The 16,504-nt window shown below is 36.7% G+C and overlaps 3 protein-coding genes across 37 annotated transcripts in view; 2 read left to right on the top strand and 1 right to left on the bottom strand.

Annotated features, from left to right (window-relative positions):
- tln1 (talin 1) overlaps nucleotides 1–16,504 on the bottom strand; it is a 1,269,505-nt gene that overhangs the window by 553,346 nt on the left and 699,655 nt on the right. The gene's annotated exons all lie outside the window — the stretch shown is intronic.
- Nucleotides 1–16,504, top strand: part of ppip5k2 (diphosphoinositol pentakisphosphate kinase 2) — a 93,182-nt gene that overhangs the window by 54,000 nt on the left and 22,678 nt on the right. For 10 of the 35 annotated variants that reach the window (XR_015500742.1, XR_015500748.1, XR_015500743.1 and 7 more), the window contains exons 26-27: nucleotides 10,601–10,673; nucleotides 15,495–15,614. Coding sequence is in view for 24 of the 35 variants with exons in the window: in XM_087270078.1 (XP_087126204.1) it covers nucleotides 10,601–10,673; nucleotides 15,495–15,614 (193 nt within the window). In the remaining 11 variants the exon portion in view is untranslated. Of the gene's footprint in view, nucleotides 1–3,318; nucleotides 3,361–3,491; nucleotides 3,666–10,600; nucleotides 10,674–15,494; nucleotides 15,615–16,504 lie in introns of all 35 variants that reach the window. The other 25 variants (XR_015500738.1, XR_015500747.1, XR_015500739.1 and 22 more) reach the window with 5 other exon arrangements.
- Nucleotides 1–16,504, top strand: part of sh2d4a (SH2 domain containing 4A) — a 209,872-nt gene that overhangs the window by 174,425 nt on the left and 18,943 nt on the right. The window lies entirely within an intron of this gene.

Here is a 16,504-nt window from a genome sequence, read left to right as displayed (position 1 = left end):
GCGAAAACATCCTTATAATAAGACAAAAATTACATTTTTAGGTGAATTATACCTTATACATACAGTATGTGACTCTTTCAACATCATTTGGAGGTGTCAATGTCACTGAGCAATGTGTGTGAAACAATGAAAAGACTCGTTAAGCCGCCTTTTCTTCATGAAAATATGATTGGCAGAATCGTAGAAAAGCTGGATTAAGATCGTCTAGGGCAGGGGTCATTAATCTCGGTCCTGGAGGGCCGGTGTCCCTGCAGGGTTTAGCTCAAACTTGCCTCAACACACCTGTCTGGATGATTCAAGTGTACCTAGTAAGACCTTGATTAGCATGTTCAGGTGTGTTTGATTAGGGTTGGAGCTGAAATCTGCAGGACGCCTGCCCTCCAGGAACAAGTTTGACCCCTGGTCTAGGGGGTCAAATCGAGATCGCGATCTTTTAACGATTAATTGTGTAGCTCTACATCAGCTCATCAAAGCAAACTTTTGGGGGAAATCATTTTAACTCCTAAACACTTATGAGCTACCATTGGTCTGTTTGATTGTGCAGTCAGTGGTTGTGTTCTGGAAACTCCGCCTTCTTTGGCGTTTGATGTTTCGTATCTTATATTCACGGAGATCAAACAGGATAACACACTAATAATGCCACACTAATAAACTTGAGGGTCGAGAAGCAGAGCTGGTACAGATGTATCCGCACCTACGCAGAAAGATTTTATGGACACACACCAGATGAGGGCAGTCAAAATGTTGCACCACATTTTTTAGAGTTATAAACACTGTTCCATTCTTTATTTGTCTGCCGCAAATAGAGAACAGTGCAAGGGTGGGGTGTGCTGCAGTGATGCTTCTTGTGTGACTGTGTAGTTCAGTTATTTGCCAGATATTTATTAAACTGACCCTTTCTCTCAGCCACCTTGTTGTGTTTAGGACACGGGTGCCCAAACTCAGTATTGAGGTCCGCTCTTCGTACCTCGCTTAAATGATCTAAGATGATTTAGCAGATCCTGGATCTGTTAATCTTGATAACTCATCTTTGGCTAATTTGGTTCTTCAGACCACGACCCACTCATAGTTAAACATAAAGGTGCGCTGAAGGTGCGTGTATAAATTAGTTATGTTTCCTCTAGATACTGCCACCTTTGTCAGGCAAAGTTTGCAGATTGCCTCATTAACGTCTTCAGGTTCTCTTTTGCATTTGGTTTGAACCCAAAATATTGCCAAACAGGCGCTTTTGCATTGCGTTTTGACAATAAATCGTCCGCCATCCTCTTTCTGTAAACACGACTCCTCTTTTCTCCTGATAAATGAAATATGACGCATTGTAGCTATGTTCAGATTTTAATTATAGAGCATGCTCTCATCCTAAGTCAATTACTTATAATTATATTTTCCATTTAATTCAAATAAATGTTTAATAAAAAAACGTATACTTAAAAAAACATGTGGGGACGGTGTCACGGTGGAAAAGTGATGTCACCGGTGTTGCGTCTTAAAACCGGTATCACCGTCAACACCGTCTATCGTGGCAAGCCTACAAAACAAGTTCACGAATCAGATTAAAATGTCTGGAAACTGATCTGAGATTGCTGCGTGCGTTGTGAAGGACAGATCTATTGATCAACGAAATCATGATCAGCAGTGCAATGATTGGCTGACGGCACAGCAGCGTAATGACATCATCTGATTTAATATTTAATTATCCATGAGAGCAAAATTATATAAAATGCGGAGGAATTTAAGTTTGGTAAATATTATATGCAATAACTTTCCACCATTGTTGTGGACTGCAGGCTTTATTCTTTCATGTGTCAAGAGTATTTAGCAATTTATTTAGTTTTACATTTACAGTGTATGTTCTTTATTATAGTAGCCTAGGCCTTTTTAGGTTTCATAATTAGCCTAAGGAATAATAACGGTTTAAATTAATTTTGCATCAAAAAAGCATTTTGATTGCAACTTTTACAAAGCATCAACTTTTACAAAGCATCAAATCAACGTCATATTAGCTGTTAAAACATGTTCATGACTGCATTCCTTAAAAAAAAAAAAAAAACTGTTGTGTATATCTATTAATATACATAAATTGTACTGAAGCTGGGTCGGTACCTTAAAATACCTGTTTGTGTCTAAAAACTCCATATTAATAAATGTTCTCTTTGAAACCCATAAGGAGAACTACCCCAGTCTTTGCACTTTAATTTCGGAGTGCAGATTGCATATGTTATATATATAACATATTTGCATATGTTATATATATATATATATATATATATATATATATATATATATATATATATATATATATATATATATATATATATATATATATATATATATATAAACTTGTATATATACAATAAATAAAAAAAAAATATTTACTTATTTTTAATAAAGGTATATAACTACTACTGCAAGAAAATATCAGCATTCGGTACATACTTTTACTATTACCTTTACTTGAAAAGACAGTCTGATCCTGTTTAAGCCTGCTCCCCAGCAGGTTTGAGCTACCAGAACTGTTCCTGTGACAACAACCCTCGGATGAGGTTTGAAGAACAAAATAATCCTGGATCATGTCAAATCGTCAATAACCAAATCCAGCTAATTGAGTGATCCATGTACGAAGAATGGACCCCAGGAGAGCCAATGTCATGCATACTTAAATTACAACCCTAGTAACGCACACCTGAACCAGCTAATCAAGCTTCTACTAGGCCTGCTAGCAACATCCTGGTCAGTGTGTTGAGGCTAACTAGAGCTACATTTTGAGGGGCAGTAGTCTTCATCCCTGAATTAGGGCGTATGTGTGTCCGAAGGTTTGAAAACGGTATACGTCACTCTGCCTTTTCAAACTTGTTTCTGCCATCAAACGAAGGATGAAAAAAAAATAGTTTGAAGTATTCCAGGGCCTTTATTATTATTAGTGCACATGCCATTGCCTATACAGACAAAACGTAAAGGCATTAACAAAAATGAAAATACTAATTCTGTTATTCACCCTGAATCACTCTCACGTCATTTCAAATAAGTTTTTTTCCCAAGAAATGGGGAAAAAATATATAAATGTTCACTTTCATGCTATTCTCATTATATGGCTTGTCATATTGATTGTACAGTGATGTGCTAATAACCTTGCCATATTACAGTCACAGTATTGTTGCAAGCATTCAGTTTTCAGTCAAGCAGAATTAGCTCACAGCCTTGTATCGTGTATATAATATTGTGGGCTCAAAAAGCATGTCAGTCACCCATAATTCTCATCCACAAATGTGTGTTCTTTTGGAAACTGCCACCGTCTCTTATTTGTTTTCTTTTTTTTAGTCCCCATTGCAGAAAGACTTTATCAAGACACCAGCTGGCAAAGTATGAGCACCTATAGCTGTTTGTGTTTTCTTGAGCCTAAGGCCTTCGTAGTGAATGTTGGTGGACACGTAGCCGGACTGTTGTTTAACGTTGCATGACTGTGCTGTTTCTGCCCCCTGTCTCACTTCCAGGAAGAAAGCCCCCTGAGTGTGTCTAGCCCTGACTCTATAGGTACCTGGATTCATTACACCTGTGGTGTTGGTACTGGGCGTCGAAGACGCAGATCAGGGGACCAAATAACTTCCTCCCCAGTCTCCCCCAAATCACTGGCTTTCACATCCAGTATTTTTGGCTCATGGCAACAGGTTTTTACCAATTTAATTCATTCTTCACACCAACCACTAACGTATTGTTCATTCACACTCAAGATCTTGGTGGCAGTCAGCAAGGACACCTAATGAGCAGATGAATTAAAAGAGATCCGCTATTCCCTCATTGGTCATGTTTTGTTGATGTGTAATGCACAGGTTGTGTTCTGGAATATCAGCTTTTCAACTTGAGTTAAGTATCTTTAGTTTTTATTACACTCGATCTTGATATGCATTTTTTTTATGTTCCGCATAAACAGTGTTGTTGTTCTAACTAACTTGTTTAATGTAGCTCGAGTTGACTGCGATCATTACTAAATGACTAAACCCGGTCTTTATGTTTATAGTTATGGTTTAAAGTCACCTTGAAATGAATATTCTGTTTTAAAAAATGCCACAGGCAAAAATTTTAGCTTTGTTTGTAGGATATTGTAAGATAGTTAACACTTTACAGTAACTCGAACTTTACAATGTTTTTATGTCTACAAGAGAAGTACATGCATACAAAACAATTTTTTGTAGCCACATTGTATCTGATAAACACTACTATCCAGTGGCGGTTCTAGTTTAAATGGCACCCTGGGCAAAACTATCTTAAACACACCCCCTTACCATCCTCCTAGAAATAAAGACACTATGTGGTTGACTTGATATATATTTTAAATTTTAAATATCTATTTTAAATGTATACATTTTATATAATTATTATAAATACATTTAAATATATTTGTTTAAAAAAATGTAACAATGTGTGTATTATTATCGTTATTATTACTATACAACTATTATTCTAAATAAATCTCATAAATCAATCCAAAATGTAACTGAAAAACAATGTAAAGACACAACTGGAGTAATATTCTAAGATTTTTGCATGAATATTAATTATGACAGTTCTATAGAATACAAAAAATATATGTTTCATAGAATTATCTGTTGTCTTAGACCTGACTCATGGCCGAGAATTATTGTTATGAAGTCTTAGCTATCTCCTTGACTCATAATCCCTCCTTTCGGTGTCATAGCCATGCTTAGTCAAAGTAACATCATCATCATCATACAGTATAGACTTTAGCTTTGTCGACTTGCACATCGACGCACGTCTCTCTCTAACTTTGCTTCCTGTCTAAATATGGTCATACCTTAACAAAATATATACATAATAAAAAAATGTTTCAGACAAGTGTAGTATCCCTTATACACCTTATGGAAGTAGTATAGTATCAGGGCACGTACACCAGCACCTAAAGTCTGCGGCTGTCCATGGTGCCCAGCTATGACTCAGGACACTGCTCATATTTCTGTCACGCCCCACAGTGTCACCTGCATGGTCTCATATTAATTAACATAAAATGAGTGTGGACGCTGTGTGAACCATAATACACATAAAATATGTGTGTACTTTAGGTTTTCAAATCAATACTGTATTCTGGCCAATTAGTACATTTTTTACATTTTACATTTGTTAATGACATTTAATGTTGGGTTTTAAAAATAACTGCAATTAAAGGGACAATTTGCCCCAAACCCATTTACTCTTACTCAGATATTCTGAACTTTTATGAGTTTCTTTCTTTTGTTTAACACTAAACAAGATGTTCTGATTAATGTTTGAAAGAAAAGCAACCATTGACACCCATAGTAGGAACACTATAAGTCAATGGGTTTTTTACTAACATTCTTCAGTATATCTTTCTCTGTGTTCAACAGGTGAATAAAACTCATGTTTGGAACAAATGGATGAGAAGGAAAACACTCAAGCTTTCATTTTTGAATAGGAAAGTCAGCATATATACTCGTGACCCATAATTTGTGCTCTGCATTCAACTCATCCAAGGACGCACAACCACACCGTAAACATACTCGGCGCAGTGGACAGCCATTGCTGCAGCACACGGGGAACTTAAATTTACAAGCTGTTAGAAAAGTCCAAAAACAGTGTAATAATCAGTCAACCCTACTCAGATCTCATTCTTTTTGATTTCCCTCAATATTCAGTCGCGTCTTGATAGACTTGTTCTCGCATACATGTTCTTACCTTTAGAAATATTTTAAGGCAGTCAAAGGATTTGCAAATACCATTTCAGGCTGACTTTAAATGTTATATTTACAATGTCTGTCATTTAATTGTGTGTACTAATGCTTGTTAATCGATACAGATTGAATATAACCTGAATTTTATAACATGTAGTTGAAAATACAAATTTGTAGATCTTTATTTTGTGAAAATGCTTCTTTTGGCATTTGCTGCTGCTTCAGCCCAAAAGCTAAACCTCTCACGACTAGCCTTCAGTATTTTGTTCACTCTGCACCAGTCTACTTTCTTTATCCATGTTTAGTGTGGCAAATTTCAACTCTTTTCATTCATCTGCTGTCCCATTAGCTGTCCTTTGCGTTCTGCTCCATTTCAGTGTCCAGTAATGATTTGACCTCTGGGCTGCTCTGGGATGTGTGTCATATCATGTATGTTTAGGGTGGATTTGCTGTCACTCATCTTTTCCAGGACACAGTTTTTATTTCTCCTCTGCTTTGATGCTTTTAATATTCATTTGTCACTGTCCTCAACCAAGGGTACATTTTCTTTTAAGTCCAGTTCAGTACAAAGCAAGTATGTCAGTGTATAAATCAACAATGTATTTTGGGTGATGAACCATTGTACGTATCAACATTGTACGTTTATAGTAATTATAACCAATGTGTTATAGTTACACTTGTGTCTTTGTTTTTGCAAGAAATTATTGCCTAATTAAGTTGATACATGTCAGTTGTCTAGCCAATTTACACAACATTAGAGCAAAGTGGGAACATTTGTCAAGTACTTAACACACCTTTACGAAACGTCATATAGCTGTCCAATAAAGAGACACTACAGCAGTGTTGGGTGTAATTAGTTACAAAGTAACTAATAAAAATTGTTAAGTGGTAACGTGTTGGTGACGTATGTAATGCTGTTTCCGGGTCCAAGCCGCCACTCATTTGAGTTGAGAAATCATTCGTTTATGATGACTTTTTATTCATATCACACGTTAAAGTTGTTTTTGGATAAATTCATAGTGTACACAACAATCTCTGGGCTTGCTGCATTCCAAATAACAAAATTTTAACAATTTATAAAAAAAAATGAATCACTTTCTGGCCATTGGATATTAGGCATGGACATACAGTTGAAGTCAGAATTATTTGCCCCCTTAAATTATTAGACCGCTTGTTTATTTTTCCCCCAATTTCTGTTTAACGGAGAGAAGATTTTTTTCAACACATTTCTAAACATAATAATTTTAATAACTCATCTCTAATAACTGATTTATTTTATCGTTGCCATGATGACTGTAAATAATATTTTACTAGATATTTTTCAAGACGCTTCTATGCAGCTTAAAGTGACATTTAAAGCATTAACTAGGTTAATTAATTAGGCAGGTTAGGTTAATTAGGCAAGTTATTGTATAACGATGGTTTGTTCTGTAGATTATCGAGAAAAAATATAGCTTAAAGGGGCTAATAATTTTGTCCCTAAAATGGTTAATAAAAAAATTCAAAATTCCTTTATTCTAGCCAAAATAAAACAAATAAGACTTTATCCAGAGGAAAAAAATATTATCAGACATACTGTGAAAATTACCTTGCTCTGTTAAACATCATTTGGGAAATATTTTTAAAAAATAAGAAAAAAAGGGGGCTAATAATTCCGACTTCAACTATATATATTGCGATTGTGATTTTCGAAAGTATTACATCGCTTTGTAAACGTTTATTATTACCATTTCACGAGTTTCCCCATTCAATTGAATAGAGCGCTTGGACTTGGAAGCTGCTTCGCGTGACGTCACACTTAAGCGGATAGCTATTTATAGTAAATACTATAGTACAGTGTATTATACTGTATAAATAGTATTTTACAACACTTTGTTAATGAGTGCTACGGCATATTGTTGCGTTAACCTTGGTGAACTGATAAGAACAGTCAACTTTATCAAATGAAATGAGTGTAGTTAACTCAAAATTTACAAAAAGTTAATTCTACTCATTTAAAAAGAGTTTTGACCGAAGTGTTGAAGTTAATTAAATACCTCATTACTTCAATTTAAATGGATTAAGTTCACATTGTTTTTATAGATTAGTTATTTTTTTTACCTCAAATGGTTTGTCACAATTGGTTTCCTCAAACGGTTTGAGTTGCCTTAACTTATTGGTTTCCTCGGTACACTGCAGCATCCACCGAGAAGCTCTAGCGATGGAAAAACATGCCAGATGAGCTTTTGTCTGTTCTTAATGACACTGTGAAAATTGTCAACTTCATAAAAGCTCGTCGTTAACATTTATTAATTTTAATTGCGTATACAGAAAAGTTCAAAATGAGCTTAATCAGAGAAAGGGGGGCTTGACATGTGTCAAATATTAGAAAGGGGTGCACACAGCAAAAAGTTTGGTAACCACTGTCTTAGACTAATATTTCAATTAGTTTGATTTGAAACATTAAAGTGTGACAAACTTGCAAAATAAATAAGAAATCGGTAGGGACAAATACTTCTTCACACCAATGTATATAGAATGTATGAGATATGGTGGCATTACGTTAAAATATTTTCATGTTTCATGTATTTGTCCTTTAAATTTGTACTATCTATGTGTTAAAATGGTCTTTTTACAGTAATACTGAAAAGGGACTTTCAGTAATGTTGAGAAATTACTTTGTCGAAGAAGTACTGTACAAGTTTAATAATATAATTACTAATTAATTACTATTTTTGAAGTAACTTGCCCAACACTGCGCTTCAGTTCTGCAAAAAACCTACACAGAAAAGAATGTCAAAGCAATTTTTAAACATTTTAGATTAACATTTAGATTAAGTTAATATCTACAGGCGACGCAGTGGCGCTGTGGGTAGTGCTGTAGCCTCACAGCAAGAAGGTCGCTGGGTTGCTGGTTCGATCCTCGGCTCAGTTGGCGTTTCTGTGTGAAGTTTGCATGTTCTCCCTGCGTTCGCGTGGGTTTCCTCCGGGTGCTCCGGTTTCCCCCACAGTTCAAAGACATGCGGTACAGGTGAATTGGGTAGGGTAAAATGTCCATAGTGTATGTCTGTGTGATTAGCCGCATTTCCACTATCGGGCCAGTGCGAGCCAAGGCTTTAATCGGGCCTGGCCGGGCCAATAGCCCGGGAGGTTGAGAAATGAGGCCGAAATCATGTCGCGTTTCCACTGTCGGGCTAGTAGCTCACAGCGCGTCACGCAAACACCGCCCACAGAACGTCCCCGAATCAAACGTCACACAACCCGCCCACTTCAGCGGGAATGAGGACAGGCAGATAAAGCACACCATAGAATCATCCCGAAACGAAACTATTAAAATGAAGACAAAATTTCTCCGGTGTTAATTGTTTTTAGAAAATATCGAACATCTTTTTTTTTCAGATAGGTCTTGGTAAAGTGAAAGTTAGGCTATATGTGGCTTTAAAATGGTTTGATTTATGTTTTGTATATAGGCTACCTACATATAGCTAGCTTTTGTTTATTTTATTTTATATTTTTTGTTTATTTTATATTGGTTTATTTATTTAATGCGATTTTATATATATCCGATATTTGTAATTCTTTAAATTATATTTTCAATATAGCTTAGGCTATTTTATCAAGATATGACACTATATTGTTTAAAGTCTACGAAAGTGGGCACGTAATTTGTTAAGTTTTATATCTTTCTGTTGTATTTATATTGTGTATTATCTCCAAAATAAATAAGCGCTCTTGTCCGGTCTCACACACACATACAGGCATCTAAACGCGCACAAACAAACATTTTAAACTTGACAAAAACTCTCGAAAACCTTTACTGTCTGCTGTGTCTTTAATATGGTGTAAAGATTATTATGCGTTATTGAAACATAAACGAGGACGCAGCAAAGAACGTCACTATAAATTAAAACTACTTTATTATTTTATGCAGCAGCCTTACATTTAAAAGGGAAACATAAGGGTGATCAAACGCAAAAAGACCCCAGACTATAAGGCTAGATCATGTGCGATCAAAAAACTTCCCACCTCTCCTTTCACTCCGCCCAGAAGCCCCAGCTGGCCCTCCTTGGCCCAAGGTATTCGGCGGGCCGAAAAAGGCAGGCCGCTGGCCTCAAGAAAGCCCCGCTTTGGCCCGATTAAGCCCCGGAAGTGACAGTGGAAACGCCACTGGCCTTGACTCGCCCTGGCTCGCTCGCTTTAGCCGCGATAGTGGAAACGCGGCTATTGTGTGTGTGGATGTTTTCCAGAGATGGGTTGCAGCTGGAAGGGCATCCGCTGCGTAAAAATGTGCTGGATAAGTTGGCGGTTCATTCCGCTGTGGCGACCCTGGACTAATAAAGGGACTAAGCCGACAAGAAAATGAATGAATGAATATCTGCAAAAACAATTATCTGTAAACCTAATCAGTATTAATCCAGGCATAACCTGTTCAGATTTGAAGGACTGCATAAAAACTCCAATAACCCTCTTCTTGTGCCAAGTATAACCTTCTTTTTCAATAAATTAAAGCTCAGAATTTGGGTTTTTTTTCTTTAGTTTTGCATGAAACCAAAACATAACCGGGCTGTGTTTGTTTCCCTGCTCTGTTGGGTTTTTAAATGGATGTAAATGGATGTTTTGGTTAAAATTTAAATTTGTTTAACTATAAACTGTTGCCATGTTTGTCCTCATACCTTCCTGCATTCCTGACCTCACATCCTGTTTTCTGGTTTATGGAATGGAGTCTGTGTGGAAATGCTTTGTTTATGCATGATTCATTTCGGTTTCTTCCTGCTGGTCTTTTATTTTGGTATAGACCTGTGAACTCACATATTTACAATGCCGCTTATTAACATCTGTCTATCTGGAGAGGGCTTACTTGAACAAAGAAGGATGACTTTTTGTTGTCATTGTTGAGAAGTTATTTTTTGTGCTTTTAGGTTTTGTCAGAGAACAACAGCCACGCCAGACCCAGCCGACTACATGCGGATCACAAGCTCACCACTGGATTAGGTAAGATATACACTCACGAATGACAGAGCACACTCACAATCTTAATATTACAAAGCAAACACCGATATTTTATAATACATTGATATGTGTATGTTTTTGGATGTTCATTACGGAGGAACTCTGACATACCGTGCTGGTTTTCAGTGTCCAAATAATGTTTGCCGTTCCATTTCTAATCTCTGTTGTGTGTGATGTTGGTGTGGCTGCTCTCTCTTGATTCTTTAAACTTAACAGCCGATTAATTTAGGTCTGAATTGGAACTGAACCTGTAATTCTGTTAGCGAGCGCTTTACTCTGAAACACACTGTGTTCTAAGATTTTTGCCACACAGCTGACTAATACAGTGCTGACTCTCATAAATGCTTGTAATGTCCTTTGTGTGTTTAAAGGGACATGGTTGGGAAAATATACCTTTAAATAATGTGTTTTGGTAACTGTTTATTATTATTATTATTAGTAGTAGTATTTTTAAAACCTTTATTTTACCAGTAACACTGAGATTAAACATCTCTTTTACAAGAGCATCCTGGCCAAGATTAGGCAGTGTACAGTGCATTTGGAATATATTAATAGGGCTTCACTTTGTCAACATTTTTTATGTTACAGCCTTATTCCAAAATGAATTGAATTAATTTATTTCCTCAAAATTCTACACATAATACCCCATAATGACAATGTGAAAAAAGATTATTTGAAATAGTTGCAAATTTATTAAAAATAAAAAGCTGAATAATCACATGCACACTGGCATTCACAGCTTTTGCTGTGAAGCTCTAAATTGAGCTCAGGTACATTCTGTTTCCACTGATCATTCTTGAGATGTTTCAGCAGCTTCATTGGAGTTCACCTGTGGTAAATTCAGTTGATTGCACATGATTTGAAAAGGCATACACCTGTCTATATAAGGTCCCAGGGTTGACGGTGCATGGCAAAGCACAAACCAAGCTTGAAGACAAATGAATTGTCTGTAGGCCTCAGAAACAGGATTGTCTCGAGACACAAGGCTGGGGAAGGTTACAGAACAATTTCTGCTGCTCTGAAAGTTCCAATAAGCACAGTGGCCTCCATTATCTGTAAGTGGAAGATGTTTGGAACCACCAGAACTCTTCCTAGAGCTGGCCGGCCATCTAAGCTGAGTGATCGGGGGAGAAGGGCCTTAGTCAGGGAGGTGATCAATAACCCGATGTTCTCTCTGTCTGAGCTCCAGCGTTTTTCTGTGGAGAGAGAAGAACCTTACAGAAGGACAACCATCTGTGCAGCAATCCACCAATCAGGCCTGTATGATAGAGTGGCCAGATGGAAGCCACTCCCTGCCTGGAATTTGCCAACGGGCTTCTGAAGGACTCTCAGACCATAAGAAACAAAATTCTCTCGCCTGATGAGACTAAAATTGAACTCTTTAGAGTGAATGCTGTTCGTTACCTTTGGAGAAAACCATGCACCGCTCATCCCCAGGCTAAAACCATCCCTACAGTGAAGCATAGTGGTGGCAGCATCATGCTGTGGGGATGTTTTTTAGCAGCAAGAACTGGACGACTAGTCAGGATAGAGGAAAAAATTAATGCAGCAATGTACAGAGACATCCTGAATGAAGACCTGCTTCAGAGTGCTCTTGACCTCAGACTGGGGCGGCGGTTCATCTTCCAGCAGGACAATGATCCAAAGCACACCGCCAAAATATCAATGGAGTGGCTTCACAACAACTCTGTGAATGTCCTTGAGTGGCCCAGCCAGAGCCCAGACCTAAATCCTATTAAAGATCTCTGGAGAGATCTGAAAATGGCTGTACACTGCTGCTTCTCTTCCAATTTGATAGAGCTTGAGAGGTACTGCAGAGAGGAAAAATTCCCAAAGACAGGTGTGCCAAGCTTGTGGCATAATATTCAAAAAGACTTGAGGCTGTAATTGCTTTTTAATAAAATGGCAACAATTTAAAAACTCTTTTTGTCACATGGTCATTATGGGGTATTGTGTGTATAATGTTGAGGAAATAAATGAATTTAATCCATTCTGGAATAAGTCTGTAACATAAAAAAAATGTGGAAAAAGTAAAGCGCTATCAATACTTTCCGGATGCACTGTACATGTCACATAGGTCTAACAGACAACAAACAAAAAAACAGTTAACAATAATCACACATTGACAAACAAACTATTCAAAACATCTCCAAGCATGTGTTTCAATTTCTAATTCATTTATACTCTTTTAAATGGCAACTTTGTGGTTTATAGAAGGACAGGTGACCTGAAATTCTTTCGGATGTCATGTGATGTACAAAGATTTACATTAAACAGTGTTTTGATTAGGGTTGTGTGATATATATCCAAATTATTGAGTTATGGCAATATACACATTGCAATGGTTTGCAGTAAATAAGTGATTTAATGCAAAAATAACTTAATTGAAGGCTACACGGTGGCTCAGAGGTTAGCATTGTTTCCTCACAGCAAGAAGGTTGCTGGTTTGAGTCCCAGCTGGGCCAGTTGGCATTTCTGTGTGTAGTTTGCATGTTCTCTGTGTTGGCGTGGGTTTCCAGTTTCCCCCACAGTCCAAAGACATGCACTATAGGTGAATTGAATAAACTAAATTGGCTGTAGTGTATAAGTGTGTGCATGTGAAAGTTTATGGGTGTTTCCCAATACTGGGTTGCAGCTGGAAGGGCATCCGCTGTGTAAAACATATGCTGGATAAGCTGGCAGTTCATTCTGCTGTGGCGACCCCTGATAAATAATGGGACTAAGCCGACAAGAAAATGAATGAATGAAGCTGGCGGTTCATTCTGCTGTGGCGACCCCTGATAAATAATGGGACTAAGCTGAAGGAAAAATGATTGCATGAATAATTTAATGCATGCTGAATATTAAAAAGACCAAGCAGTCAAGCCATGTAACTAATGTTAACAAGCATGGAGTTGGATGTTAATAATACATTAGTAAATGTTCAATTATGATTAATAAATGCTGTTCAAGTGTTGTTCATGATTAGTTCATTTTAGTAAATGCATTAACTAATCAACCTTATTGTAAAGTGTTACCAGGAAAATTTCAGGTGGCGTTTAGTTTTTTGCATCTGAACTCTTCATATATAGATTATTGTTAATTTGAAACCAGATTATTAAAAAAAAATAATAAAAATTATTCTGATTTCAACTGTATGTCAGTTATAACAATTTTTCAAGGTTGTCCTATCACCCATAGACTATCTCATTGTTTTAGCATTGCATTTGTTTTCAATATTGCACAGCCCTAATTTAAGTATTATTAATTCTTTACTTGTATGATGAGGTGAATGATTTGAATCACTTTAATTAAGAAAAAAGTACTACTGGGTAATTTAAAAGATGTGAGGACAAAATGATGACCAGATACAGAACTTTAAGATGCTCAGCCAATTCATTTGAACTGGAATGTGTCAGCGATTGGATTTTTATAAATTCAAATTTCTGCATTCACCAATGGGAAGCTGCTTGGTTTTAAGGTAGCTTTTGTATGAGCCGTGCTCTATACACTAATAATCTATAGACAACTCCTGATTAATCATTTTTAAGTCTACTATTCAACCAGATGACACTAATAGGGCTGCACGATATTGGAAAAACGTACATTTTATTTGTTATATTGTGATGTTTTATATAGCTTCTGTTTGGAAAGAATTCATAGTTTTAGATTAGTTTGATGATTTTGTAGGAGAGTGTATCTGCATAGGATATACAGCAATAAACAAATTACAAACATGGATAAATGCAGTTAGAGAGAATATACAACTGAAGGAGTCTAACAGGATTCAGAAATAAAATAATCAAATGTACAATAAAACTGTCTAGTCTTCATTGTATGAATAATTAAATACAGTTAATCTTTGTTAAAGCTAAAAACGTAATAATTCATTCATTTCATTCATTTTCTTATCGGCTTAGTCTCTTTATTAATCTGGGGTTGCCACAGCGGAATGAGTCGCCAACTTATCCAGCACGTTGTTACGCAGCGGATTTTTACGAACAGCACTACCTACTGCACCACTGCTTTGCCCCGTAATAATTCCCTATGCCAAAATGCTTTAAACTTTATTTTTAAAATGCTTAGACTGTCACAGGTCTTAAAAAGCACACAATAGATCCATTATATTCATCTATACCGTTTGCATGTTGTGTGATGTGACTATTGCAGATTCACACATTGCAATATCGATGCTAAAATAATATATTGTGCAGCCCTACACCAAAGTATATCTATTCCTATGAAATTTCTCAGATTCTGTCTTAGGAAGATTTGGTAACACTTTAGTCTGTCACAATTCATACTATTAACTGCTAGCATCGTACCTATAGTACATATTATTACAATATTCTCTATTTTATAGTAGTTATATAGTATTGTTTTCATTCTACCTCCCTAATCCCACCCAAAACCTAAACCCTCACTTTACTAGCTAATTAGCATTTTTAGTTAATGTTTTGTTAACAGCATGAATTGGGACTTAAAATAAAGTGTAATCAAAGATTTTTGTAGATTGGAGTATGGTACATATGATATAATCACAGTCAGCTACAGTGCTTAAAACTACTATGGTAGATGGATCAGCATTTCATTTAGTCAGTAATTGCTTGTTATTTCTTGTCTTCTGCTCAAATCGTCTTTCTTCGAAATTTCATTCTTTGGTTCCACCTACAAAAGACATTACTGTCATTATGGGATGCTTTCAGTGAGGCTGCACTACTCATTCTGTGGCAAGAATCTTGTCGAAATGCATGCTGCATGCATTGCGAGGTGTATCTCTTGGAACACCCGATTGCTGTATGTATCTTCTCTAACTCCCATCAGGGTCTCATTGTGCTGGCTTGTTTAGCACCATGGTGCTGGGCGGCTCCTCCAGTGCACCTAACCTACAAGATTACGCTCACGCACACCGTAAAAAGCTGACCTCCTCTGGCTTCTTAGATGGTATGTGCAAACACGCACACACACCTTCTAATGGTGAATCCCCGTCCCTACCTCTAGGGAATCTTGGAGTCTTATGTTTTCTGTGTGAAGCTACCGGAGCTCGGATTGTTCTCAAACTGGTTGCATTGGAAGAAGTCATCCATTTGTTGTTGTTGTTGTTGTTGTTTCGTTGTTGTGGTACTCATGAACAGCACTGATAGATTTATTTATGGTGTGAAATCGAAATTACTCTTAATACCAGAATCTTTTTTAGATCTCATATGCCTGTGCAGGAAATATGTAATGTACAGTAAGTAAAAAAGTTAAGGGACACCCTTTGATATTCCAATTTTTCATATCAGGACATATGAAATCGTATCTTTGGCAGGTCAAATCCATTTTTTGACTCTGATCTGTATTTGCCTTGAGATGAAATGGCTATAGATTTTGTGGGAATGATTATAGTTTGAGGAGTAATCACGATTTCAAGTTTATCACAGTTATCAGATTATTATATATTCATTAATTCCTTAACACTATGGGGCTCTATCATACACCAGGCGCAATAAGACGCAAGATATGTTTCCGCAACGTATTGCTAATTTCAGACCAACGCAACATTAATTTTCCCGTCTTCCGCCACGTTATTTAAATAGCAAATCTATTTGCTGTACTTTGTGGACTCGTGGGTGTTTCGGTCTAGAAAAGAGGTGTGTTAAGGCGCATTGTTGGCGCGTTGGTTGTGCACCTTGCTTAAACATTGCTGAAAACACGCAGGATGTAGAGCAATACACAAATATCTTTCCAAATGAAAAAGGATTAAAATATCACAAAAATTATTACTTTTTACATAAATATAAAAACCACTGCCTCCATGCCTTCTTCATCTCCAGGGGCTTTTAAAAAAAAGT

This window comes from Danio rerio, chromosome 10, assembly GCF_052040795.2.
Source record: "Danio rerio strain M-AB ecotype USA chromosome 10, GRCz13ab, whole genome shotgun sequence".
NCBI classification, from domain to species: domain Eukaryota; kingdom Metazoa; phylum Chordata; class Actinopteri; order Cypriniformes; family Danionidae; genus Danio; species Danio rerio.
The sequence above is the reverse complement of the archived record's forward strand: the minus strand, read 5'-3'. Positions and strand labels throughout refer to the sequence as shown.